This window comes from Pogona vitticeps, chromosome 4 (assembly GCF_051106095.1).
Source record: "Pogona vitticeps strain Pit_001003342236 chromosome 4, PviZW2.1, whole genome shotgun sequence".
In the NCBI taxonomy this organism is placed as follows: Eukaryota; Metazoa; Chordata; class Lepidosauria; order Squamata; family Agamidae; genus Pogona; species Pogona vitticeps.
Genome location: NC_135786.1, coordinates 64,837,103 through 64,864,878, shown reverse-complemented (window position 1 = coordinate 64,864,878; position 27,776 = coordinate 64,837,103). Strand labels below are relative to the sequence as shown.

Genomic DNA, 27,776 nt, shown 5'->3' with positions numbered 1-27,776 from the left:
ATGGCCACAAAAGCATCAGGTAAAACACACAAAGGATCTCCTGCAACCAATACATCTCTGGCCAACTTAATGAATCAAGAATCTTTGAGAGATTGGCAGCAAAACCTCCAACAAAGCCTTGAAGCCCTAATACATTAGCAATTGCAGGAAATTTGAATGAAACTTTCTCAATAAATTAAAGAATTTGGGAAGCAGATTATAGCGACAAAGCAACGGGGGGGACAAGAGAAAAGTCACAAAGATATCGCAAATAGACATAGGGACAAATATAAAAATAAATCAGGATATTCAACGAATATCCCTGATTTGTCAGGTATTCGTTGCTTCATATTCATGGAGTCCAGAGACCATGGCAAATACAAAGCAATGAATATAACCCTTTTATATCCATCCCTTCATTCCCTATTGGCTTATGCCCCCTTGGATCAGCTGTTCCTCAGGGGCATAAGCAGAGAGGGATTTTTTCTTCCAGCAGCTTGCTAAAGCCTGTCAGAAGGGAAACCTATCCTTGGGGGCTGGGGATGGCTTGGATAGGGCTTTCCCCCGCTTTCTATACTTCAGTGGCATAGGAAGAGGGGGAAAGCTGATCAAAGCAACCCCCAGCAGTGGGAAAGGGATCAAAGCAATCTCCCAGTAGTGGGAAAGGGATCAAAGCAATCCTTTGCAAAGGCAGTGGGCTGGTTGATGGCTTGGATTGGGCTTTCCCCCTCTTTCTATGCCCGGCACCATGTTCTATAGATGGTATATGATTTTTTTAAAAAGTAATCCCCCACAAATCGACGAATAAATTCATGCTTCATCGGTTCATGGGGGGGTAGCTTCATGCTTCATCAACTTTGATGAATCATGAAGCAGAACGACTCACCAAAATGGTGAGTCGTCTTCATCTCTACTTTGGAATAATTGATGCATAATAATTATCAGAAGACAGTGTTGCCCAGCAGCTGAATAAATAATGCATGTAGATGACTGATCTGTTTTTATTTTATTTTATATGCTCATTATCATTTAAAATATCTGTTTTTTGTTAAGAGTATTCTCTTGAACAATATGAACAGCTTGCATAATAGCAGGCTGAAGACCACAGCTGCATTGACTTCCAAGTACTTGTCCAGACAAATAAAAAGGAGCATATTGTTTCACTCTTCTTCTCTCCACTGTTATGTTATTTGCAGGGTTTATACTTTCCTGAATCCACAGTGAAGATATCTTTTATGCCGGGATATCCTAAGGCTCCTTTTCACAAGTGGGGGTTGGGTGACAGTACCATGCCCCCATCCCAATCTGCACTCCCTTCCTTGATTTTCTGCTCTGTTCTCTGTCCCTTGTACCCATCCGTCCTTCGTAACCTTCTTTGGTCCTTAGACACAGTTCTACATTTGGAAGGGTTCTATGTCTCGCATAAGTAATTTCCCTCCAGGTTGTTGCAAGAGGAGAGCAGGTATGGAGGAAGTTTCTTCAGCTTCAGGTACATCCCATTCTCAGGAGATGTGACAATTTGAACCACAGGAGTTGTTGGCTTTGCTGGGTCTAGTTTCAGTTCAAACTTGAGCAAAGTCAAAGCAAGAGCCACCTTCATTTCTGTGAGGGCAAACTGCTGCCCTATGCAGTTCCTGGATAAAAGGAAAAAAAAAGGGGGGTGAGACAGTATTACATTTTGAAAGATATAAAAATAAAACATTCAACAAAAAACAAAAAGAAGAAGAAAGAAAGAAAATGTGTAAGAAAAGAAGGGGGTAAACACATTTTGCAGCTCTCCCACTTCAAGTGCAAAGAAAACAATTTTCATGCTGAATGAATGCTTTAACCTCCTGTGAATCATTTGCAAGGTAACTAGCTTCATGTGTGCATGCATGTGAGTTACTGCCAACTTTTTCCTCTGGATTTCCCTCTCGTCCTACACTCTGCTCACAAGTGTCTGCTCTGCCACAACAACAGACACCGCTTCCTCCTGGCAGGAGGGATTATAGAACCTGAACTGTTCATCAGTTTTCTTGAGAAAACTGTAAGTCACCCTGTTGCAAACTATCCAGCACAACATATAAAATGAGTCTCGCCATATCAAAAGCCACAATAAATTGTCCAGTAACATGCCTCGCTAGACAGTTACCCCGCATGACAGTTTTTTCGCTAGATATTGACTTTTTGTGATCGCTATAGTGATTCGCAAAACAGTGATTCCTATGGGGGAATTTCACTGGACAATGTTTCATCCCTGTTTCGCAAACCAATTTTCGCTAGACAACGATTTTGGCAGCTCCCTCCGTGCTCCCAAAATGGGTGTTTTCAGGACCTAAGCCTCGCAAGACAGCTATTTAAACAGCTGATCGGCGGTTTGCAAAGTGGCTTTCCTATGGCCGATCTTCGCTAGACAATGGCAATTCTTTCCCATTGGAACGCATTAAACAGGTTTCAATGCATTCCAATGGGGAAATGCTTTTCGCTAGACGATGATTTCGCTAAACAGTGATTTCAGTGGAACGGATTATCATCGTCTAGTGAGGCACCATTGTAATAAGTGTTGAATATAAACACAGCAAAATATAAAGACAACAGTGATTACTAACAGTATATTCCAAAATAGCTGAGAACAATTTAAGCTGCCACAAAAACTATTACCTGCAGAAAGAAAATTCCCTCAGCAAAATTTATTGGATGCAGAGGAAACAATTTGAAATGAAAGTTTACTGTTATGCTAAAATGGAAAAAGGAAAAGTAAGCCAGGTAAAGGTTGCTGGGAGTATGAATGCTTCCATGGTATAACTTAAGGCTGACATTTACCTTCAATTTGGCCTTAGCACCTGGAGTGAAGAACATGGTGTATCTTTCTGTGCCCCTACATAGACTGCTGCATGTGTGTACGAAGCTGAGGCCTACATACAAGAATTAATGCATGTATGGATGTGAAAATTCTGGCCTGTAGCTCTTCCATGTCCTAGGATCAAGCAGGAGTTTGGCCACTCTTCATTTCTTTCTTACATGAAAAGGGAATGGGGACTCTGCTGTGCTTCTTCTGAAAAGCTTCTTCAAATTCCAAAGCCTTTTGCAATGTCAGACTCAGAAAGTGTGCCCCACAGAAAGTGTGTGGTTGTCATGGCAGGGGCTTTTCCCACTTTCTGTATCTTGCAAATTAGCTTGCTCTGTGCTGTGACTGGTCATCTGGAGCTCACCGTGGCTTTGTATGCAGGTCTGATTTCTCAGACATTAAGGTTTTCATGCACCACATGGCTATAACCCAGCTCAGGACAGATTATCTTCAACATAGTTTGACCCTCAGATATACCTAGATATGTATCTCCATATTCTGTCCTAATGTTAGCTTCTGGTCCACTATACAAGTTACACATCAGGAAAAACTTGTCCTGAGATACACCCATTTCTTTCAGAACAACCTATAATTTCTCATGATCTACACAGCCAAAGGTTTTGCTGTACTCTATAACAGTGGTCCCCAACCTTGGGCCTCCAGATGTTCTTGGACCGCAACTCCCAGAAGCCTTCACCACCACCTCTGCTGGCCAGGATTTCTGGGAGTTGAAGTCCAAGAACTTCTGGAGGCCCAAGATTGGGGACCACTGCTCTATAACACAGACATTGATTTTTTCCAAAATTATTTGGTGTGCTCCAGTAGCAGAGGATATTTCCAATATGATCTCAAATGCCTCTTCCTTTTCAGAATCAAACTTGAACAGCAGGTGTCTCTCACTCCACTGTCTGTTTCCAGACAGGGAACATAACTTTGCTTGTTTGTGAAATTAAAGTGATGGTCATATAGTTACTGCACTCCTTCGTATCTCCTTCCTTAGAGTTCAGGATGCATATTGGGAATTTCCAGTCTCTGGGTCATTGTTTTACTTTCCATATTTAATGTTAGGATTTTGATATTGTAGTTTGGAACAATTCTATCAGTATTCCATCTATTCTTAGTGACTTATTTCTTCCTATTGCTTTCAGAGCAGCTTTCACATTGTTTTCTAGAACTGTTGGAATACTGTATAATATGAACATAAGAACATAAGAAAAGCCCTGCTGGATCAGGCCAAGGGCCCATCTAATCCAGCTTCCTGTACCTCACAGTGGCTATACCAGATACCTCTGGGAACACATGAGACAACTAGATACTGTACCTGTCTCCTGATACCACTCCTCTGCATCTGGCATTTTGAAGTACCATCCTTTTGAGCCTAGAGATTATACATCCCCATCATGGCTTGTAACCTGGAATGGACTTTTCCTCCAGGAATCTGTCCAATCCCCTTTTAAAAGCATCTAGGTCAGATGACATCACCACATCCTGTGGCAAGGAATTTGATAGACTAACAACACACTGGGTAAATAAATGTTTTCTTTTGTCTGTTCTCAGTCTCCCAGCACTCAATTTGATATTTGTAATTTGTTCTGTTTTAATGCCACTCAATTTGAGTGGATGTCCCCCGGTTCTGGTATTGCGATAGAGCTTCCCTCTATCCACTTTATCCATCCCCTGCATAATTTTATATGTCTCAATCGTGTCTCCCCTCAGGCACCTTTTCTCTAGACTAAAGAACACCAAATGCTGTAGCCTTTCTTCATAAGGGAGGTGCCCCAGCTCAGTAATCTCTTCTGCACCTTTTCCAGTTCCACTCTGTCTTTTTTTGAGGTGCAGCAACCAGAACTGTATGCAATAATCCAGGTGTGGCCTTACCAGCATTTTGTACAATGGCATTATAATGTTGGCTGTTTTATGTTCAATCCCCTTTTTAATGATACCTCGCATGGAATTGGCCTTCTTCACTGCTGCCACACTCTGGGTTGACACTTTCATCAAGTCGTCCACCAGCACACCAAGATCTCTTTTCTGATCCGTCATGGACAGCATCAGAACCCATCAGTTTTGATTTTTTGCCCAATAACGAATGCCTACAATATGAATCCTACTAAGATTCAAGCCATATTATGATCTAAGGGGACTTGAACCTAGGTAAAATGAGAGCTACTCTTAAGTAAATGATGTGTCTGTAGAAGCACACTATAATTCATGAATGGTCACATTGAAAAAATGTTACCCTTAAATATGTCAGTCATTTTGTTTTTGATGCCTGAAGTAAATCTGAATAGGATCTCCCCACAATTGCCGGTAATTTCTCATCATCATCTATTTAAGGAAGTAACACACTATGCATAAGAGCCCCCTGGTATGGACAACTTGCCAATTCATGGCAAAATTGCTTTGCTGCATGAAAATAAACAAATAAGAGGGATGGACACTCTCAGCTAAACTAGATGTGCAGTAATAAGCCACTAAATATCAGTACCTTGACCCAGCAGAAAAAGGCAAGAAAGCATAGGGATGCCGTGAATGGGAATTCTCTGGGGAAAATCTCATGGGATCAAATGCCTGAAAGAGAAAATGCAAAATATAAGTCTCTCAACTGAGGTAACAATGGGTTTTGTGGTCACTCTGCCAGATATGTGTGAACCATTGATACATGTATCAGTTCTGGTACACAGTCAAAATGTACTTTTCAAGTATTTTTAGCCGCACCCTGAAATGCAAACCCTGCATTTACTGAGAGGATTGAAACAGCTATCTACACATGCAGGATTTTTGGACACTTTCCTACAAACTGCCTAACTAGGTGTTCCAAGCATATGTGAGTAACCTTTCCTTCATTGCTTTATTAAAATGCTAAGGGAAGGGTTTTAAAATTGACTTCAGGAATAGAAATATGTCATGTTCAGGTTTATTTTCAATCAACATTTTGCTCAGGTGCTTTCCTTTCTGTTAGAAGAGGACCCTGAACAGGTTGATGAGAAATCCTCTTTCAGTCTTCCCACTAAATACTGCTGAAGAGCCTTGTGGCTCAGTGATTAAACCACTGTACTGCAGCCAAAACTGTGCTCATGGCCTGGGGTTCAATCCCAGGTAGGTGGCTCAAGGCTGACTCAGCCTTGTATCCTTCTGAGGTAAAATGAGTACCCAGCTTACTGGGGGGGGGGGGATGTGTAGCCTGCATAATTAACTTGTAAATTGCCCAGAGGGCGCTTGAAGCACTATGGGGCGGTATATAAGCAACACGCTTTGCTTTGCTTTTTGCTTTTTCATTAATTAAAAAAAGCTGGATAAAACTAGGTACCTCAGGATTGTTCCATATTTCAGGGTTTCTGTGGATGCCATATATACTTATTCCAACCAGGAGGTCTGAATGGAAGAAGAACAATTCATTGTAAAGCAATGTATAACATTTGCTGCATGTTTAGTCTATAATCTCAGTATGGATGCTGGCGATGCTGTACACTGAAACACCAGCTGTACTCTTTCTTGGGGAGAAATGGTCAGGCCACTGTTGCTCATCCCTTCGTAGTACTGAAAATGAACTACTACGATAAGCTTTCTATGCAGGTATTTGTGGAAAATATTCAGAGAACTAAAAGGCTGGTCTAGAACTGCCCCGTCCGGATAGTAAAAGGAGCTACTATCTGGAGCATATGAAGCTGACATAGTAGATCCAGTAGATTCTGGATGCACTTCAGAATTCTGGATTGGCTTGTAAAAACAAATTGGGCTGGGAAAACCTGGATACTTCAAAAACTGCCTTTCAATCAAGTGCAAAAGAATATAAATGAATGGAGATTGGCATGTACCACTGGTTTGTCTTTCAGATGAAGAGGTTTTTGGCAGTTCCCAGCCCCACTTCCTCCAGCAGGGGCCCATTCTAAGGTAACACCCAGAGGAAAGGGCAGGGAAGCCAAGGTACTGCCTCTGAGTTGGCGCCCAGCAGAGGATGTGGGGCTGAGAACCAGTGAACAACTGTTCATCCAAAGGACAAACCAATATGAATCACCAAATTGGTGGTTCTTGCAAGTCTGTATAAAGGAACAAACTCTGCAACATGCATGCATGCACGCACACACACAAATTGTGTCATCTTCCCGTTACAATTTCCACATCTCATTTGGGGAAAGTGTTGAACTAACACGGTTCAGCAGTGCTATAAGCCTCTCCTCCACATGAAGCAGGACCTCTGTATATCTCCCAATTATATCTAAGACTGAATGTGATTAAAGAAGAAAGAGAAAGCTGTAACCTTCTGGGAGAGTTCTGCCATCATGAAATGTCAGAGGTTCCTTCAGTAATCGAAGCATTACACTTATGGGAGGGTAAATTCGAAGTGTCTCCTTAATGCACATGGTGGTGTATGTCATTTTCCTCAAGTGATCCCTGTAAAGAAACAGAAAAACATCAGAAAAATTCACTTCAGAATAGTCATGAACTGATTTTGTTCAGTGTCTTCCAAAATGGTCACTCCTGAGAAGAAATAATCCTGGCAATCCTGAGGAGAAATAATTCATGTTCAACAAGGAGGCCTTCTGAGCTGCCTGATTCAGGGTTTCCTGATTTTAGCTGAGGTGAAAGAAGAAAGTGCCAAAGCAGGACTGAGCATTAAGAAGACAAAATCAAGACTAGAGAAGAACTACACAGCTTAAGCATTTACAACAAAGAAATTGAAATAGATTTTGTATACCTTTATTCAATCATCAATCCAAATGGAGACTACAGTAAAGAAATCAGAAGAAAACTGAGACTCAGAAGGGCAGTAATGCAGGAATCAGAAAAGACAATCAAGTGTGAAGATGTATCACTGGAGACCAAGTATTTCCAATCACTGTCTATGGGTGTGAAAGCGCAACAGTAAAGAAAACTGACAGGCGAAACATTGATTTGTTTGAAATGTGGTATTGGAGGAGAGTTTTGTGGATATTCTGGATTGCTAGAAAGATGAACAAGTGGGTCCTAAATCAAATCAAGCCTGAACTATCTCTGCAAGCAAATATGGCAAAACTGAAGCTGTCCTACTTTCGGCACATCATGAAAAGGCAAGATTCAGTGGAAAAGACAATAATACTGGTAAAAACTGAAGGCAGCAGGAAAAGAGGAAGATCAAATATAAATAGATTGATTTTCTAAAAGAAGGAGACTTGAGTCTCCAAAGGCTGTTGAGGACAGGACATTTTGGAGATCTGTTATTTAAAGGACACCACGAGTCAGAGGTGACTTGAGGGCATCCGATAACAACAAACATGTGAATATCTCCTCTAAAAATAATAATTAAAAATTCAGACTTCATTGGTGCCTCATTCATTGCCTCATTCTGAATGACAAGATGCACGTCACATGACTATATTTCTTTTAAATCAAAAGCAGAAAACCTAGCAACAATGGGATATAATGTTGATGGAATTCTCATATTTTATTGAGTCTGGCTTTCAGGCAGAAACTATTACAGAGTTTTGAATTTCTGGTAAAATTATTAGCTGAACATGCCCTGAAACAAGCTGGCAATGAAATCTTATTTCAAAATACAGAAATACTAGACAACACCAACAATCATTATGTTAGACTACACAGGGAAGCCATTGAAATCCACAAACACCATCAGAGCTTCAACAAAAAAGAAGAAAGTTTAAAACTCAATAAAGCCTGGCTCCCAGCACTGAAAAATGCAGCCTGCAAAAAAAAAGGTCAACAAACTCTACCCAGCCACAAGGACTGGTGATCAATGCACAAAAAAGACTAGCTAACGACACTCATCAATCACTGTGACAGACCATCTCCCCCCTTATCACAACAATGCACCAATAACCAAAAACACCCCGATCACCATAATCACCATAATTTCCTGAAAAGGACAAAAAGCTGATCCCACAGCTAAAAATACTCAACTATCCCACACACTACACCAGAACACAGACTGATTTCTAACTCCTGTCCTCTGAAGCTGCCGGCCACAGAGACTGATGAAAAGTTAGGAAGAAAACTTTCAGAACACAGCCAAACAGCCCGAAAAACCTACAACAACCCAAATTCTTTTTGTTTCATAGTAGAAGTACAGAGATCTACAGAGGAGGATAGTTACAAGTTCCCCAGAATCCATCCCTTTCTCATTAACTGGCACTTAGGGTCTCAGTAATTCATTCTGTGGTATTTGTAAGAGAAAGAATAAAAACATTTCTTTTGTTACAGTTGCAAACAGATCAACAGAAAAAAAAAACACAACAACTTAAAAAAAGGAAATTGTCACTCAGCAGGGCTCTCTTTGAAATCAAAGGCTGGAAGGTACAAATGGTTAGTGCTGGGTAAGTAGACAATCACTTCAGCCCAGAAAAGTCTCTCCCACTCAGACAAACCACAGACAGTGTGCAAGATTGGAAATAAAACTGCCACAGAAACAGAATTATAGATAGGCCATGATTATAAAACCGTTAAGTCCTAATTGTGTATGTCACAGTGGGAACCTCTCTCAGCTCCCAGAACAGGCAAATTAGCTTGCTACACTTCATGATTGGTCTTCAGGACTTAAAGATTGGCTTCCTTTGACAATCTATGGCATCTTTCATTAAAAGACTCAAAAGTAAAAGCTGTTAATGTTCTCTATACTAGCAAACATGGTTTCTCTTCTTTCTTCCTTTACTTTATTTATATATCCCCCACACCCGCTTTTCCCTACCCTTAGGTTTTTTACCGATACCCTTTATTCTTGTTATTGCTCACAGCTGGTCTTCACAATACCACGAACCCTGCTTCCCCCCTCTGTTTTGCTCTTGGCTGGTTATATGCTTTTTGTCTCCTATGTGATTGCTTACAATAGAAAATACCAAACATAGGCCATAAATTACTGCACGTGAGATGTAGCCACTCACCCAAGATTCTTAAAGCCAATGGTTTGAATGTTTTACTTTTGAAATCTGTATTTCATTTTATTCCATATGTCTGAAGAAGTGGATGTGAGCCACAAAATCTGACATTAAAATATAATAGCCTTTAAGGTACTACATGTTTTTGTCTTTTTTTTTTTCCCCTTTGGATTTTGCCTGATAGGTTCTGAATTTGTTAGTGGACTGGAAGCCTGCCAACCATTTAAACTGATGATAATAAATAACATTTTAGCTTTTTCCTGATGAATTCTGTTGTTTTAGAACCAGTTCGGGAGGAAAACATGGCATAGGCCTTGCACATCAACACCACTTTCTTTTTCACAGATGCTCTTAGATGAGGTATATGGTAACCCACAAAATATAGGTGCATATCCCCGTCTTCAACAAAAGACAAAAGTAAAAGTGGAAATTTAAAAATTAAGTCTCACCATTTAATAGTGTCTTGGTCTTCAAGGAGGGCTTTAATCTCTTCCCTGCACTTCTGCTGGTGTTCTGGATTTTGGGCCATGCAGTAGAAGAGCCAAGAGATTGCACTAGTTGAAGTATCATGGCCTGCAGCCAGGAAAGTATCAGCCTCTGCACGTATGTCCTCATGAGGCAATGGACGTCCCTTTTCATCCTAGCAGTGTAAGAAAGCTGTCAGTTTGATGCAAAAGCAAAAACTGTCAACAAACAGCCAGATGTAATTACAGAGGGAGGCACGCTGGAAAACATGAGAACAGGAGAACTGAGTCATCACCCTCACAGATGCACTCACTTTTCCTCACTTTCCCCTCTTCTATATGTGGAAAGCAATGAGTGTCCAACGAAAATAATCTTGCTTGCATATAGACCCCATGAACAGGAAAGAACCCTAGAAAACTGGAGTTCTTTCTTGCATGTAAAATCTACATGCAAGCAGAAACATTTGTACTGCAGGCATATCAGTACACAAGTAGAAGGTCATGATGGAGAAGGGAGGGATTGGGCACTTCCTGACTTTATCTGTGGAGGAGACAATGGAAGTCTCCCAAGATTATTAAGAAAGAACGATGTCAAACTTTCCTCCAGGCTATATCTTTCTCATTATAGTAGTCGTTCCCTCAGACTACTGTTCTTGTACTTCACTTCTCCTATTTCTCATCTCTAGAGTTTGCATTGCTTTGTTATTTCCACTTGCATTTGAAGTCAAGAAAATGTTCATTTTAGACTCAAGAGACTGTTACCAGATGAAGCACCAAAACCACATATAAAACACATGCTCTGCAGCCAAAATCTCTATAGACACTGCTAATACGTGGCCTCCAAAAGAAAGTCTCTTATACCCGCATGTACGTATATGCACAGGTCTACCATTTCTTTCAAATGCCCACAACACTAACCTTTGCCAACAGAAGAATGTCTAGAAAGTCCAAGTGCTTCTTCTTTAGGATGCTTTCATTGTTATCCTTCAATGACTTCTGTCGCTCTCTTATTACTCTGTCTGGATTAGAGATGCAAGAAAGGAGTAAAGACTATAAAATACATGTTCTTCGCTATGGATGAATAAAATGTAATTTCCTAATGGAAATCATATTTTTTGTTAGTTTGACAGGTACAGGGAATGGAACAGGTACTTTCATTTGAAATATACTGATGGATCTGTCACAATCCTACTAGATACAGATATAGATAACGGACAGTAATGGAGGACAGAAAGAACCATTGGCATCTGGTACGCAGTTCCCAGTAAACTTGTAAAATGAAAAAAATGTTTGCTATAAGTATTCCAAAACAATGAACAGCCCTGTCAGAATGAGGTCACTGAAATCAGGAATGGCAGATTAATATACAAAGGCTAATATTAACAGGGTTTCAGCGAGTGAATGCAGGTCTTAGCAAAATAGAAGATTTGATGAAAGGGACGAAAGAGGGGACAGTAGATGCCAAACAAAACTTAAATGAAGTTGTACAAACTTTAGAATTGTCTGTATTAGACATGACACCAGGTAATATGAATGCAGTAGAGAGTTATCCAGTGACCCATGCAGCTTCCAAAATTAAAAAGCATTATGACAAAAATCTTAAGGAGGCAGAGATACTGAAACCAGACAATCTTATGGTGAAAATATGGGAAGTGAAAAAAAAATGGATATTCTGTCAGATGGGCTGAAAGACTGTTCAATTCAAAAAGAAACTGAACGATGGGATGTATTGTATAAATGGCAGCAGCTACCAGACAATGTTGGAACAACATAGAATAAAATTAAAATTAAATGATAAGATAAAAGCAGGAGGGTAATTAAACTGTGAAAAAGCAAAAAGTTGATATGTATTAGTAATATGAATTGATTGGATGATGTTATACTTTATGCTCTCCTATCCCCCAAAACCATTTTTCCTTCTCTATCCCCTCTTTCTTTTTGTACCCTTTATTCCTGTTCCTAAATAAATATATAAAAAAGGGGAAAAAAAGAATGAGGTCACTGAAATCATAACAGGTCTTCACAACTGCCTGCTTGTTTTGCATTTCAGTTTATAAACAGAAATATGAATATAATTAACATTTGGCCACTGAGAACAATATTGGAACTTGAAAACATAGAATTGATATGCGATTCTGTACCACCATCTACAGGCATTAAAATCAACTACAGGAAGCTGGCTACCCTAGCTGTGAGCTAGTAGACTTGACAGCTAACACTGGCTCCATTACTTAAGCATCTGGCTGCAGAGCCAGAGGCTTGGAGTTCAATTTCGTGCTATGCCTCCTTGACAGGATCTGGCATTGATGATATATTGAGCTCCTTCCAGCTCTGCATATTATTATAATATACTTATCACTCCACTCAGACAACTAATACGTTCCAGAGTTGTTTGCTTACTCAGCAAGATAAGAGAGGAAAATTGTTTGGGTTTTAGTGAAAACACAGAGTATAAATATGGGGAATAAATTACACACTAATGCCATTAGAGCAGCAGAAGAGATAGCAATAATAAACATTACATAGGCTGTAATCTGGGCAGACTGGGTGAGAATATTTTGTATTGATTTTGTGTGTGCTAGCCCGCTTAGAGGCTCAGTAATATTTGCCTTTTTATATTTTCTCATTTTTTGAATATGGATATTTCTTCATGTATTTGCAAGGAAGCTTTTAGTGCTTTCAAAGCATACGAAGCTGATGGTTTTGAAAGAAACGTTATAGAGATGTATTCTCTGCCTTTGTAGACTATAAAGTATATTTTTAAAAAAATTAAAGTATATTTAAAAATTCATAGACTATAAAGTATATCTTAAAAAATCTAACTTAAAAAATTATATCTGATTTTTTATTGTATTCTTGATCCTGTATTTCCTGACTTAAGGAGAGAACTAGAAACCGGGTCTTCTTGGCGGTGGCCCCTCATCTCTGGAACATTTTGCCTCCTTGAGATTCACCTGGCACCCTCACTGGGAGTTTTCAAGAACAAGTGGAAGACTTGGTTCTTCAAGCAGGTTCTTCCCTCCCTTCCACCACATAGTTTCTTGTGTTTTATCATCTTAACTTTGCTCAATTCCTTTTTTGTTTTGATATTGTTTATTTTAATTCTTGGTTTTATGTTGTTCGGACTGTAAGCCCCCTAGAGTAGATTCATTTAGAATCTAGATGGGCAGGGTAAAAGCTGAGTAAGTAAGTAAGCAAGTAAGTAAGTAAGTAAGTAAGTAAGTAAGTAAGTAAGTAAGTAAGTAAGTAAGTAAGTAAGTAGGTAAGTTAAGTAAGTAGGTAAGTAAGTAGGTAAGTAGGTAAGTAAGTAGGTAAGTAAGTAAGTAAGTAAGTAAGTAAGTAAGTAAGTAAGTAAGTAAGTAAATAAATAAATAAATAAATAAATAAATAAATAAAAATTAAGTATTTCCCAAAGGCTAAGCTAAATTTACATATATTTGTAAATTATGTGCCTACAGTTTTATGCAACTGTATGACTTTGGGATTTAAAGATTTGTGCCTACAGTTTTTCTGACAATTGTAAGATGTTTGAATGTTATGACAACTCTGAAGTAATTTTATATTATGAAACTTAGAAGCTATGTAGATAGGAAGGCTTGAAGAAATGTAATGAGCTGGAATTGCCTGGAATTATTGCAAGAGGGAAAAGCTGTATAATTAGATACCTGAATGAATTTTGAAATGTATACCTGATTTCATTCTAGAATTAACTCTTTACTGGGTTAATTGTCAGTTGTGATGAACCACAGGCTTCTGATCTTTACCTAGGAGGTCTATGAATCTCTGTAGGACTCCCGGGGAAGTCAAGCATTCTCTCAAGGATCTGACAATTCACTCTCCTTTTTCCAGGGAGAAAAAGAAACATCCCACAATGGGAACCCCCATTTTGGCATGAAAGGGGTTTCTTTTCCCTTTCTTGGATGAAGAGACAGGTGGTGATGGGCTTGCCACTGAGTAAACCAGCCTGTCCATTTCCTCTTGAAGTGGGTACTAAGGGAGAGACCTCCAAAGGGAGTGACTATGAAGGCTGTGAAGGCTTTTCACTACATTTCTCATTCCCATTCAAGGCAACCTGTTGAGGAAACACTATTCTCTCTTTTTTAACTTCTAAAATTTTGCTCTTTTGAAGCTAAGCGTTCATGCACAGCAAGCACAGGACTGATTGAAGAAAAAGATACAAAAAAGGTATCAGGCCTATCATCTTTTAAAAGTCCATACAACACTCTTGTAGTTTATGGTTAAAGGTGGGGATAGGCTGGCCAAGCTCTTGCGCAGATTGGAGTGCTGCCAGAGAAGAAGGACCCTAATAGTGTGCAAAGAATGGTGAGTGGGCCAGCCAGCAGGTGGGGTGGGAGATGGACCGCATGAGACCTGTGGTGCCCCGTGAGGCGCTTTGTGCAAAGTGGTTCATCAGGCTTTATGCCCATGTCTAACGGAGAACAATCAAGAAAATCTCATAGTCTGCTAAATGAGGAGAAAATGTTTTACGCTTCTTGTTCTTACATACAAGGGCAAGCTAATTTGGGATTTACATCCTTGGGAGTGACTAAGAAATTTCAAAATCATATGCAGCAGGTATCTATGCCAGTTATCTATGTAGACCTATCTGGTTTTAGAAATGGGCCATTTGTATTTTGGACTCTATTTCTGGGAATTCTAGCCCACAGACTCACATCTACAGTAACCAACAGATGCCTACACTTCACCTACCTGAACCAGGGTCTACCACGGGGGCTGCACAACTCAAGCACCACTTTCTGTTGGCAATGTACAAAAAAGGAAATTCCCACAGTGCTTCCTGGGTTTTGTAGTTCTTCAGGAGGCAGCCTCCAAAGAGCCTTGGGGAAGAAGACTACGATTTCCAGAAAGTGCCATGGTGCCTTCCTTTTTTGTACAGCAGCAACAAGAAGCAAGGACCACCATGCAGCCTCCAAGGTGGGTCAACAAGTGACATGTAGGTGTGAATCCATGGGCTTGAATGCCCAGAATTCTGCCAGGAGAACTTTGAGAGCTGGAGTTCAATGAATGAATGCTACTGCCTGGAAGGAAGGAAGGAAGGAAGGAAGGAAGGAAGGAAGGAAGGAAGGAAGGAAGGAAGGAAGGAAGGAAGGAAGGAAGGAAGGAAGGAAGGAAGGAAGGAAGGAAGGGGGGAGGGAACAGTGAATGCCAATAGCCGCCTAGAGTGGTCTTATAGGCCAGATGAGTGGGGTATGTATAAATAAATAAATAAATAAATAAATAAATAAATAAATAAATAAATAAATAAATAAATAAATAAATAAATAAATAAATAAATAAGTTGAAGCTTGTAATCCTCAATCAATCTATCTATATAACTCCTCCAGAAAGACTTGGAAGGATAAGCAGTCAATGTGATTCCTTCCTATGTTGGGAGGAGGAGGAGGAGGAGGAGGAGAGGCTTTCTGAAGTATCCTGCCTTCCTGATGGAGAGAACAGTGAGAATGTAAGCACCATTTTTTACTAATGAATTTTACAGCGAAGTCTTTTCTGCAGCACATTTCCCTGACCACATGTTTTCTGGTGGAAGCAACTGAGCAAGACAGGCCAAACCTCCCATCACAGCAGCCAGCTATCTCGCCACAAGTATATGCAGGTCCCCATGAAGTATCATTAGCTCTCATAAACTGTCATTCTATGTATCAAACAAATAGGCTTTCACAAATGCACAATGAACAGCCAGTTGACCTCTTTAAGCAAAGATATTGAGCTAGTGTGAGAAGGCCAGAGGAACATACCTGTGTGGCAGTGAGATACTCTACAGGCTTTGCGGAACTGATGCCCCTGAGAGGTAAACCAGTAAATAAGATTGCTTTGGTAAAGAGGTATCTTCATTCTCTCAGTAATCAGGTAGGTGATGTCAAATATAGCTTTAGCATAGGGATTATCCCTTTGAGAAAAAAAGAACAAGTAGTTAATTCTTAGGAAGATTAACTCTCTTTTTTATGTGTTTGGGTGTGTGTGTGTGTGTGTGTTTGTGTGATGTGCTGTCAAGCTGTTTCCAACTCACAGCAATCTTAGTAGAGTTTTCAAGGTATGTGAGATAATTTAAGGAATGATTTTATAATTTCCATTCCCCTAATAAGTTTCCGTTGCTGAACAGGAATTTGAATAAATATCCTGAGTTCCAGTTCTTCAACTAATCCACTACATCACACTTATTTGCTTATTTTTATTTTACTAAATTCTATTTTAAAAAATATTTTATTTAAGTATATTTATGTATTTTGGTCAGAATCCTGTTAGAGATTTATGTTTGTGTAGACAAAATCAAGGGGGAAATCCAAACAACATGTCAACAAAAGCAGAAAACTGAACAATGGTACATAAGCTGGAAATGTTCAATATACATTTTAATTTCCAGGAAAGGAGACACCAAAGAGTGTGATAACTTAAACTGTTGCATTAATTTCCCATACAAGTAATGTTGATGCTTAAGGTGTTGCAGCAAAGACTTCTGCCATATATTAAATCAAAAGTGCCTAGTATTTGAGCTGGATTCAGAAAAGGAAGAGGCACTGGATATCATTTTACATGTACGTACTGGGTAATGAAATGTACTGAACAATTTCCAAAGAAGACCAGACTATGCTTTATGTTACAAGCATATTGTATTACTTTATATTAGTGTGACTGTGAGGGTTAAGAAAATCAGTGGGTTGTTCTAAAAGAAATGGTGTGCAACAAGAAGAATGTGCAAAAGCAGTTGAACATTAAGACAATAAAAATCATAACAACAGAAGAAATAAGCAGTCTGAATAAACAACAACAATGCAAAATGCTGAAATTTTTAAAGATTTCCTATGCTCTCGCTCAGTCATCAGTCCAAAAGGAGACTTCAGCTAGGAAATTAGGAAAAAACTGAAATTTAGAAGGGCAGCTATAAAGAAATTTGAAAAGATCTTCAAGTGTAAGGATGTGTCACTGGAATTCAAGGTCAGCATCACCTACTTATGATATTCCACATTACTATACACAGATGTGAAAGTTGGACCGTGAAGAAAGCCAACAAGGAAAAAAAGAGATTTACTTGAAATGTAGTGTTGGAGAAGTATTTTATAGATAGTGTAGATGGCCAGAAAGATAATTAAATGGGGGCTAGATCAAATCAAGACTGAATTCTCCCTAGAAGACTGAATTCTCCCACTGTCACACTCTGGGCACATCAAGAGACAATAGTGCTGAGAAAAGTGGAGGGTAGGAGGGAAAATGGAAGAACAAGTAATAAATGGATTGGTTGTTGTGGGTTTTTCGGGCTTCTTGGCCGTGTTCTGAAAGTGGTTCTTCCTAACGTTTCGCCAGTCTCTGTGGCCGGCATCTTCAGAGGACAGCAAACTGTGCTCAGTTTGCTGTCCTCTGAAGATGCCGGCCACAGAGACTGGTGAAACGTTAGGAAGAACCACTTTCAGAACACAACCAAGAAGCCCGAAAAACCCACAACAATAATTAGATCCCAGCTGTGAAAGCCTTCGCAAATACAATAAATGGATTGACTCAATAAAGAAAACCATGGCCTTGAGTAGGCAAGAGCTGAGCAGGGCTCTGCACAACAGAACCCTTTGGAGGTCATCAGTTCATAGTGCCACCATACGTCAGAGGCAACTGATGACATACAACAAGTGAAGCTGCATGAATCACAATGACAAATTGCCACAAATTAATAAGACACTGGGTGCATTCCAAATGGTGGGCACAGTCACATGATGGACAGGTAGCAGGAAGACTGTGATTGGCACCTCATTAATTCATAGCAGTTTGCCACCATGATTTATGATATTTCATTGATGAAGATGTAAATTGCTTAAAAAAATTCCAATCATGTTTATTTTTAAAAGATTTTTATTGTATTTTAAAAACCACCAACTTTAAAGAACAAAGGCAAAACATGCAACAAATCATACGTTCAGGATTATGAACATGTGCTATGTGATATGCTTTTAGTTATTGTTATTTTTCTCAATAAAACCACCATACAGTCATAATAGCCAAAATCCTGTTGTGTAGGGTCTAGCTGGGTAGCAGGAATGATGTCATTGTGTGTGTTTAGTCGTTTAGTCGTGTCCGACTCTTCGTGACCCCATGGACCAGAGCACGCCAGGCCCTCCTATCTTCCACTGCCTCCCGGAGTTGTGTCAAATTCATGTTGGTTGCTTCGCAGACACTGTCCAGCCATCTCATCCTTGGTCGTCCCCTTCTCCTCTTGCCATCACACCTTCCTAACATCAAGGTTTTTTCCAAGGACTCTTTTCTTCTCATGAGATGGCTAAAGTACTGGAGCCTCAGCTTCAGGATCTGTCCTTCCAGTGAGCACTCAGGGTTGATTTCCTTTAGAACTGATAGGTTTGTTCTCCTTGCAATCCAGGGAATTCTCAAGAGCCTCCTCCAGCACCACGATTCAAAGGCATCAGTTCTTCGGCGGTCTGCTTTCTTTATGGTCCAGCTCTCACTTCCATACATCACAACAGGAAAAACCATAGCTTTGACTATTCGGTCTTTTGTTGGCAATGTGATGTCTCTGCTTTTCAAGATGCTGTCAAGATTTGTCATCGCTTTCCTCCCAAGAAGAAGGTGTCTTTTAATTTCGTGGCTGCTGTCTCCATCTGCAGTGATCATGGAGCCCAGGAAAATAAAATCTGTCACTGCCTCCATGTCTTCCCCTTCTATTTCCCAGGAGGTGATGGGACCAGTGGCCATGATCTTAGTTTTTTTGATGTTGAGTTTCAGACCGTTTTTTGCACTCTCCTCTTTCACTCTCATTACAAGGTTCTTTAATTCCTCCTCACTTTCTGCCATCAGAGTGGTATCATCTGCATATCGGAGGTTGTTGATATTTCTTCCGGCAATCTTAATTCCGGCTTGGGTTTCTTCCAGTCCAGCCTTCCGCATGATGTATTCTGCATATAAGTTAAATAAGCTGGGGGACAATATACAGCCTTGTCGTACTCCTTTCCCAATTTTGAACCAATCAGTTGTTCCATGACCAGTTCTAACTGTTGCTTCCTGTCCCACATATAGGTTTCTCAGGAGACAGATAAGGTGGTCAGGCACTCCCATTTCTTTAAGAACTTGCCATAGTTTGCTGTGGTCCATTAGTTTGCTGATGTCATTAGCAAGGGCAAATTGCTGCTGATTAAAGGCTTTTTTATTGTAATTTCAGAGTGCGTGCAACTTCTTTGTATTGTTTGTGAGATATATGTACCCTACAATTGCAAAAAGTAGAAAACATTGATATCACACAGATGGAGCTCTGTGGTCTGAAGAGTTGGGGGGAAATGTGCTGAATGGTGATCATGCAAGTGTTTTTGTCCCTTTGGCAGAGTGCTCATAACACAGAAGATTATACCCTAGTTGTGAAGTAAGTCACAACTAAGTTTTCAATTGTGCAAAATGTCATTTCCAACACAGTTATGACCTCCATGGAATCCCTGACATTTGGTTTTCAGAAAACAAGGGTGTCATCTTTATGTGATACCAACTCGCTAGACCAGTGGTTCCCAATCTTGGGTAATCCAGATGTACTTGGACTGCAACTCCCAGAAACCCTGCCCAGAAGAGATAGTAGTGAAGGCTTCTGGGAGTTGCAGTTCAAGAACACCTGGATTATCCAAATACTGTGCTTGGCAATGCCTGAAATTGAGGAAATTTTTTCTGCACACATCTCAAACTCTAAATATCAAACTAGAAGAGTCTAGGCTAAACCTATGGAGAACAAAAATAATGCACCTTGCCAAATGGATGGATGCTGAAAACTGTCTCCCACCAGGATGAGATTCTAACTCAACCATCTGGAAGTCATTTTATAGACTTCAAGGAAAAGCAGGAAAGTCATTTTATAGACTTCAAGGAAAAGTAGGAAAGTCAAAAACAGATGAAGTAAAATGCAGCGACTTGGATACAGGCCAGATTTCTGTGACTGTGGCGAAATTCAATCAATGCATTTGTGCATGCAATTTATGCCCCAACACATATAGAAAAGTAGATCTAGCAAATGGCCAAGATAATGCTATTGAAGCAGGCTGTTTCTTGCCAAAAATAGTCTATTTATCATAACATTGTATGTAAGTCCATAATTTTAAATTGTGCAATACTCTGATACAAATAAAGAAGGAAAAGAAAGTGCATAGATTGCTGAACTAGGACTCAGAAGGTTTGGGTTTGAATCCCTAACCAGGCATGGAAACTCACTGGGAGTGGTACAGGTAGAACCACTTCTTAAATAACTTTTGTACCTTGAAAGCCTGATTAGGTTCACTGTAAGTCAGATATGACTTCATGGTATATAATACGTCATAGAGAGTCATTGTTGATTGTTTCCCTTCCTGGCTTTCTGTTCTTTTTCTTGTCCTGGAAACAGAACAAATGGTTTCTTTTGCTATTGTCAAATGGAAGTGGATCTGTTTAACCTACCTCACATGAGGATGATGTAGAGAAACAACAAACAGCCCTGGGCAATTCCCTGTTTTGCTCCCATATGAGAAGGAAAATGGTTGCAGTTCAAGCAGCGAGTATAAGGATAGCATCTTGTGATGATTACTGTCATTATGGATTTACACTAGTGAAGTGGTAGCATTCTGTTGGACAATGGAAGAGACTTGTAGAATTCTAACACGTCAGAAAAGAAGGGAACCTTAGGTGAAATCCAATGCTTCCTGTAAGCTTGATCCTGCTCCTGGTAATTGGTGTCATAAGTTGCACATGTTCTTGCTGGTGTGAGCTCTAAGACAATGAAACTTGTACACTTCACACTCTGAATTCCCAAGGATTGTTATACTATAACATCAGGAATCTATTTTAGGAAGAATACAAGAGATCAGATTCTGGCCATAAGCACATCAAACTTAGCTCATGAGTCATAATAATGGGTCACCAGAGAAGAGAAATATAAACAAAACTAAGGGTTGTTTTGAATATACTGTGCTACTTCAACTTATCAAAAAAACATTTAAAAAGTTATCTCACTGGAACACGACAATAGTCTTTACCAACCTGTCCATCTGGCAGTTGCTGTGGAAACTGAAGGCACATTTCATGTTGCTGTCAAGCGTCATCAGGCAAACATCCTTATATATTTCCACTGATGCTTCTGGATCTTCTGAGACCCCTTTTTCCCATTTATCCTTTAATGATGTAAAGGCAGAAATGTAAAATTGCAGATCATCTAGTTTGAATTATCAGCTTTGGATAATCAGATCATGTTTTAATAAATCTCATTGAGTTCAGGGGCTCTTAATTTATGAGAGCCTTAGTCAGATATGTACAGTCAAGAGTAAAAATGTCTGATTGCTCTTGGTGGATGGAGGCCAGAGGGATGACTGAGGCTCTCCATCAATCTCTTTATCCTTCCCTATAAATGTCTCTGCAGCTCTATAAATGCAGCTCACAGAGGACTCTAGAAGGCATCACTGTCAGAAGAATTTTTGGCCAAGAAATTAACCCCTGAAGCTACATCAGCCAGTCAAATCAGTCATTGTGCCTAGTCCCTTGATAAGTTGACGCCAAGGAAATGGCATGCAAGGAAACCCAATAGTTGCAGGAGCTACCGTGATGGTCTAGGATTCTACAGATTGGGTAAATCTGACACTGGTGGCAGTAACTGCTACCATTGTCCTTTTTTTGACATGGGTGTATGGGCATTGGGTCTATGGAGTAATGTGCAGGCTACAGTTAAACCATCACTCCCTTCCCAGATTGGTTACCTTTAAGGAGGGTTATGGGGGGGGGGATTGCCCTGGGACTTAAGTATAAAGGAGTACCAAGATTGCCCAAAATATCAGTCCACCCAAGGAAAAAAAACCAATCTTGCTCATCATGCAATGGGCAGGAAGGGGGTATTCATGAGCATTCACATTCTGGATCTCTCATGATTATTAGCCAAATCTCGTCACATTTCAAGATATTAATTATGCAACCTGCTCTCTTCCAGATGACTATCTCTCAGAAATTTACCTTACAAAACAAAAACCTAACAACTCAGACTAAGGGCTCTTCCTGATGGAGTATCTGATTTGATAAACGGACAGAATTTAGCTCTATGACATTTTCCATCTGAAGTTGATATTCCTGGTGAAGAGTTCCTGGTAACATGTTTTCAATTAGCACTCAGTATAAAAAGAAACAAACAAAGCTAGAGCCAAGAAGTGGATTTGTTACATGTTTCTTCAAGATTTGTTAAAGGTTTTGGAAAGGTAAGCAGCTTTCTTAAGGAGAAGAGATATGGATTTTTTTAAAATATAAATCTGGATGGAAAACCTAGTAAGCTACATATTCTGTGTGCAGTAAACAATGGAAGTAGGTGTGGTCTGTCTGTGACATAATAGTAACTTGGGAGGTGCCAGGGCCCTGCAAAGAAGAGTTGAAAAATGGAGCCAGCGGGATCCATATTATTAAATGAGGATCCAATCTTTTGTACGGTTAAAGGGCTCTTCACTGCCCATTCAAGAGCAAAGCACCCACAATTATTTTGCATTCCAATAGGGATACTTGCAACAACTGCATACCATTCCTGGAAAAATCCATTTCTCTCCCAGCTTCTGTGAGGATCGCAGCTAAGCTCAGAGGGAATGGAGTGGGTGGCATCACATTTCCTGCTGCTCAAAGGTCCTGGGTCTTTGACCCAACAAACTCTGACTCCACTACAGCAGTGGCCTGGAAGAACCTAACACACGCAATAAAAATGTGCCACTCTCCTCAATGAAGTCCAAGAATACCAGAAGTGACATTTCCTACCAGCATTACTTTAACTGATTCAGCTATTAGAGTTACATAAGGCTTGAGAATCTCATTATGAAATCCTGGGGTGAGGAGCTTCCGGTGCTGTTGCCACTTTGTCCCATCCAGAAGTATTAACCCTTTTCCTGTGAAGAGGGGGAAATGGGAAACAGAGGCTGTGAGAAACAATGGGTTAGGCCCATTTTTTGAGCAGAGACAGAAAGTTTTAGATATACATAGATAGACATTTGGTCCTTGGTAGCCATAAATCATGTTGGAATCTTATGTGTCTGTTACAACTGGTCAAAAACATGCCGAACTTTGAAATAGCTTTTCAAATTCACTGAGTAAATGTGTCTATATGCTGCAGTGTATGTAATTTTTTTTCTATTTTTCTGGGGTAAGGTACTCTAGCTTTAAATGTTCTCCAGGCAGAATTCAGTGTGCTTCAGCCCACAAAGAAACACCTACAGATACCTAAATTTAGCTTATTTGGACCACTATCTACCTCAGAATGTGCATAGCCTTTATAGGCCTTTGTTTCCTGTTGTTAATGTTAAAAAAAGAACGAAGTTACTGTGGTGTAATGATTTTTGTTTTTTAAAAAAGGAAGCTATTGTGGTGCTAGGCAAAATTCACTGGAAAAGTCAATAATAATTTATTTGTATGCCACTCTGCCTCACAAAAAGCCCAGTGCAGCTAACATCAACGTATGACATTGATACTCACCAGATTATAAATTAAACCACCAGCAAAAATTAAGAGATTAAATTGACCAATAAAACACATTAATTCCAGAATTATAATTGAGGCTGCAAGTATCATACCATTCTACAGATGTTACTTAAAACAAGCAATGAAAAACACATACCAATGAACGGAAGGAAGAATTTATGTGTTAAGGTATGTTTAGGATCTGTGTAAAAGAAAAGAAGAAATAAACATGGTTTCAGTGTAGGAAGAAGTGACAATGATAAAAAGACAACCCCAGGTTTACTTTTTACTTAAATTCTCCTAAAAGCTCATGTTCCCTAGAGCAGATGCACACGACGCCCACTGGGGTAGCTCACTCACTGGATGTCTTTTGCTGATTGCTCCTTACCTGCATTGTAGCAACCACAGAACAATTTATTGCACAAAGGTTTGCTGGGGGTTTGGTGGCATTGGAAGTATTTTCCTAGTTGCTGATAGTGTGGATATGGAGACCAATCCATTATAGATGCTAGAGTTGCCATTTGGAGCATTCATAATAAAGAGACCTCTTTTTGATGTTCTCTCAGTCATGAAGGGATCAGACTCTGGCCTGAAGATTTGTCTGTACCAAGTTACTGAGCTTGCTGGGCAAGCATGTAGGTTAGGCATGAAGACTGACAGAGAGTGGGATCAGAGAGATATCTGATCCTACCACCATGCCAGTGAATTCATTGGGAATGCTACAGAGTCTGGATTGGCTTACCAGATACTGACCTATTTTCCAAGTTTAAAGGAAATCTTCAGTTTTTTTCAGGTCTATGAGTCTCCCCTCATGAATAAAGCTATGGTGCTCCAATGCTGTGGAGAGGGATGCTATTTGAAATGTTTAGAATCTGAGTATAGACTTTCCTGGGATCAATCAAGCATAGGAAGCAAAATGCTTACCCCCTCTGCTGAGGACTTCTCTGGCATATTCAGGGTGGTTGATGAGCAAGCCACCTACAAATCTTCCAAACCACAAAGGAAAACATCTTGGAAATGTTTCAGTCCATTTTGCCACGCTTCGTAGTTCTCCTCCATTTTCCCACTGCATTGTGAGTATACAGAACAATATAGTCACAATCATGGGCTTAAAATATCATGTATTAAGACAACTACTTTTTTGTAGTATGGGCTTGGATGTTCCAACTGAAAGTACAATGAATATGGGTAGATTTGGTGATTTCTTCAAGCTTTTTGAAAGATTTTTAATTCTATTTCTTAAAGATTTCCTGAATAGGTTTAGTCAGGAAATGCCATTGTGAGGGAAGAAATAAAACTTATGTGAAATTGAGAGACCAGTTACAGGGACAGTACTGATCTCCTGTATGGAGAATTAGTGCAGGGATATTGCCCCAGAGGGATACCACAGCCGTGATACAAGGATATCTGCAAGTGGGATCTGAAGGCCTTAGGAATGGACTCAACAGATGGGAAACCTTGACATCTCAGCGTTCAGCCTGAAGGCAGGCGGTGCATCATGGCCTCTCCCATTTTGAAGAGACACTTGTCCATCAGGCCAAGGCAAAGAGGCAGTCCCAAACCCAGCGAAATCAGGGAGCTGGACAGTGGACAGATTGTATTTGTCTTCAGTGTGGAAGAGATTGTCACTCTCGAATTGGCCTCCTCAACAACACTATATGCTGTTCCAAGTCCTACATACAGAGCACGTAACCATAGTCTCTCAAGACTGAAGGATGCTTAATTTAAAAAAAATGGCTTTATCTTTTTCTTGGACATGAACACCAAACATCCTCCTGTCTGCTACAGTGCTTTTAGGGAAGGTATTTTCTAAGTACCTACAGTGTTATGTTTCAAAAATGTAACATTTAGGAAGATCTAGGGAAAGTGCTGAGGAATGACAAGAATTCAGCTGAAATGTCTTAATAAAGACCATTTTCTCAGAAATTTTCTGAGGGGTTTATTTTTCAAACTCCCCTAGAAATAGAAGGGCATGTAGCAGCATTTCTCCATACTTTTTGGTGTGCACACCTCCTCCTTCCAACATCACCCCCACATCCCAGAATTGAACTATGTAGAAAGGCTGTTTTCACACAGCTATATTCCCACCTGTGATCTACTGAATGGCATTCCTGATTGTCCTTGTATTGAATATTAGTGTAGAGGGCTTCTGTGTTTCTATAACCAAGCCCTTAGGTATAACTGAATGTGCTCAGGTCCTCAAGAGCACTATCCGGAGGGATGTTATCTTTGCACATGGTATCCTTTTGTTTGAATTGCTGTTTAGTCCTTTCAGTAGTCTCCAAACTTCCTTGCTGCTTCCAGAATGACTCAAAAGAACCCAACAAGTCAGAGACCCAGCCAAAGAGTACATCTAGGAGCAAGAGGAAGGACCCTGATATAGAGGTAGAACAAATCTTGACTCAGCTACACTATTTGTGTCATGAGGGATCATTTAAACATTGTCCCCCTAAGGACATCTGGGAGAGAAAGCCAATGGTTCATAAAACTTGACTGTTTTGTTGGATCGTGTGGGAGCAGCTTTTGGTGGAGGTAACCCTACATACCCTCTAGAAAGGACTCAGTGGAGTAATTTTGCTACAGAGACTAAAGTGGCAGAGAGGAGATGTAAATAGTTTTGAATAAACATTTTCAGGTTGATTACTGTCTTCAAATCTCCTTTGGAATGGTGAATGACACTGGAGTGTATTTTGTGATCCCCGTCCCTTTGGATGAGGTGTACCCCTTCACTCTCTCCTGACTATAATGTCCTATGTTTGAAGCTATTTAACAAGCAAGAGATCAAAATGCAAACATTGCTCATAAAATACTAATTGTACCACCCTTTCTGTATAGTTCCTGAACAGGTTGAAACACATAGTTCATTACAGTATATAGAAGCAGAACCTATGGATACCAAGAATGCCCCCAGTCAATGACAAGCAGCACAGGTGGCACTTACTGATAGTAGACATGCACCCAAACACCTAACATAACCTAAACACAACACATCTTTTGGTTGTACAGGCCCCCTCAACCCCGATTCATCAAGACAGGGGGACAGCATAAAAGAATATATGATCTTGCGACTCCCAGATCCCCCACCCAGCAGGCAAGGCTTTCCTCCCTACAGCTAAAGAAAAATGATGTCTATGTTAGGCATCTTTATGGCCACTAACTCTAGCAACACAGGGCAAAAAAGGTTAGGGTGTATGTTTTGCTTTTGAGCATTCTAGCCTTCTGCATTTCAAGGTTTCTAAATGAAAGAAAAGTGATCAACCATGGAGAGCAACAGATTGGAGTCTTGGGAAACCAAGTAAAATCCTAAGGAGAGAAAATGTTTGCAAGAGAGACACTGAAAGAGAGAACAAGCAAACAAGCATGTTAGACTTTTGTCAGGAAAGACATAGCCTTACCTTGTAGATATGGCCATAGAGCCAATGAGCAGGGGGACCTGGGAAATCTCTGAACGCATTGAGTAGTTTTTGCCTTCTCTGAAATAGGTGGATAATCATCAGAACCACACAGGTAAGGATCAAGCCAACAGTCAGACGGAAAAGCTGAGAGATGCTTCCAGGTAGACAGGACCACCATGAGGTATTTATTTGATTCCCCATCTCAATCATTTTCTTGTGTGCTTGTTTCTGATTTCAGACTAAGCACTGGAAGAAAAATCCTGTTTGGTTAATGCTTCCTCAGTTTATAAGAACAAGGTCCTTGAGAAATTAGGCTGTTTATCCATATTCCACCTACTCATCTGAAGGTGTGGTTACATTATGAAAATAAATTGATAGGTGGATTGAGGGTTTTGAAAGTGTGTTAAAGGCACATGGTATTTGGGTGCAACCTCTTGGGAAAACCTTTAATCAGTTTTCAAGCTATGTTGTATATCAGTTGAGGTGGCTACACAGGCTTTTAAAATAATTGCAATCCAGTCTTTGACCTGTGCCCACCCTCCCTCATGCTGGCTGCCTTATAGCAACTCACTGTAGCTGCTGTGGGTTATTTTTAATTTTTTAAAATTTTCTTCCTAAGTGGGATACATGAGCATAATATGACAGATGGGGGGAAAACACATCTGCTTTCACTGGAGCCTGACACACATGCAGAGGTGGATGGATGAAAGGACAGACAAACACAGAGAGAAAGAGGGGTGGGGTACAAGGAGAAGGAGAGGGAGTCAGGGATCTAAGCCAGTGAGAGGACACACCAGTGAGT

The 27,776-nt window shown here is 40.1% G+C and overlaps 1 protein-coding gene across 1 annotated transcript; it reads right to left on the bottom strand.

The window, feature by feature from the left end:
- Nucleotides 1-1,241: 1,241 nt before the first annotated feature.
- LOC110086538 (cytochrome P450 4B1-like) lies at nucleotides 1,242-27,212 on the bottom strand. The gene is made up of 12 exons (XM_020807497.3): nucleotides 26,975-27,212; nucleotides 24,504-24,645; nucleotides 23,737-23,781; nucleotides 22,884-23,011; nucleotides 21,144-21,274; nucleotides 15,896-16,047; nucleotides 11,058-11,158; nucleotides 10,125-10,315; nucleotides 7,068-7,201; nucleotides 6,117-6,181; nucleotides 5,295-5,377; nucleotides 1,242-1,613 (listed from the first exon to the last, which is right to left on the bottom strand). The coding sequence occupies exons 1-12, from the start codon at nucleotides 27,182-27,184 to the stop codon at nucleotides 1,391-1,393; spliced, it is 1,605 nt and encodes a 534-aa protein (XP_020663156.3). The 5' UTR covers nucleotides 27,185-27,212; the 3' UTR covers nucleotides 1,242-1,390.
- Between the last annotated feature and the right edge of the window lie 564 nt (nucleotides 27,213-27,776).

What these genes read in the sequence shown, in the direction of transcription:
- LOC110086538 (XM_020807497.3), bottom strand. Translation starts at nt 27,184, where the DNA reads ATGATTGAGATGGGGAATCAAATAAATACCTCATGGTGGTCCTGTCTA. An exon ending in ATTCTTCCTTCCGTTCATTG is followed by an intron (nt 23,012 to 23,736) that starts GTATGTGTTTTT and finishes CCCTCTTCACAG; the next exon opens with GAAAAGGGTTAATACTTCTG. An exon ending in TGGCAGAACTCTCCCAGAAG is followed by an intron (nt 6,182 to 7,067) that starts GTTACAGCTTTC and finishes TCTTCCATTCAG; the next exon opens with ACCTCCTGGTTGGAATAAGT.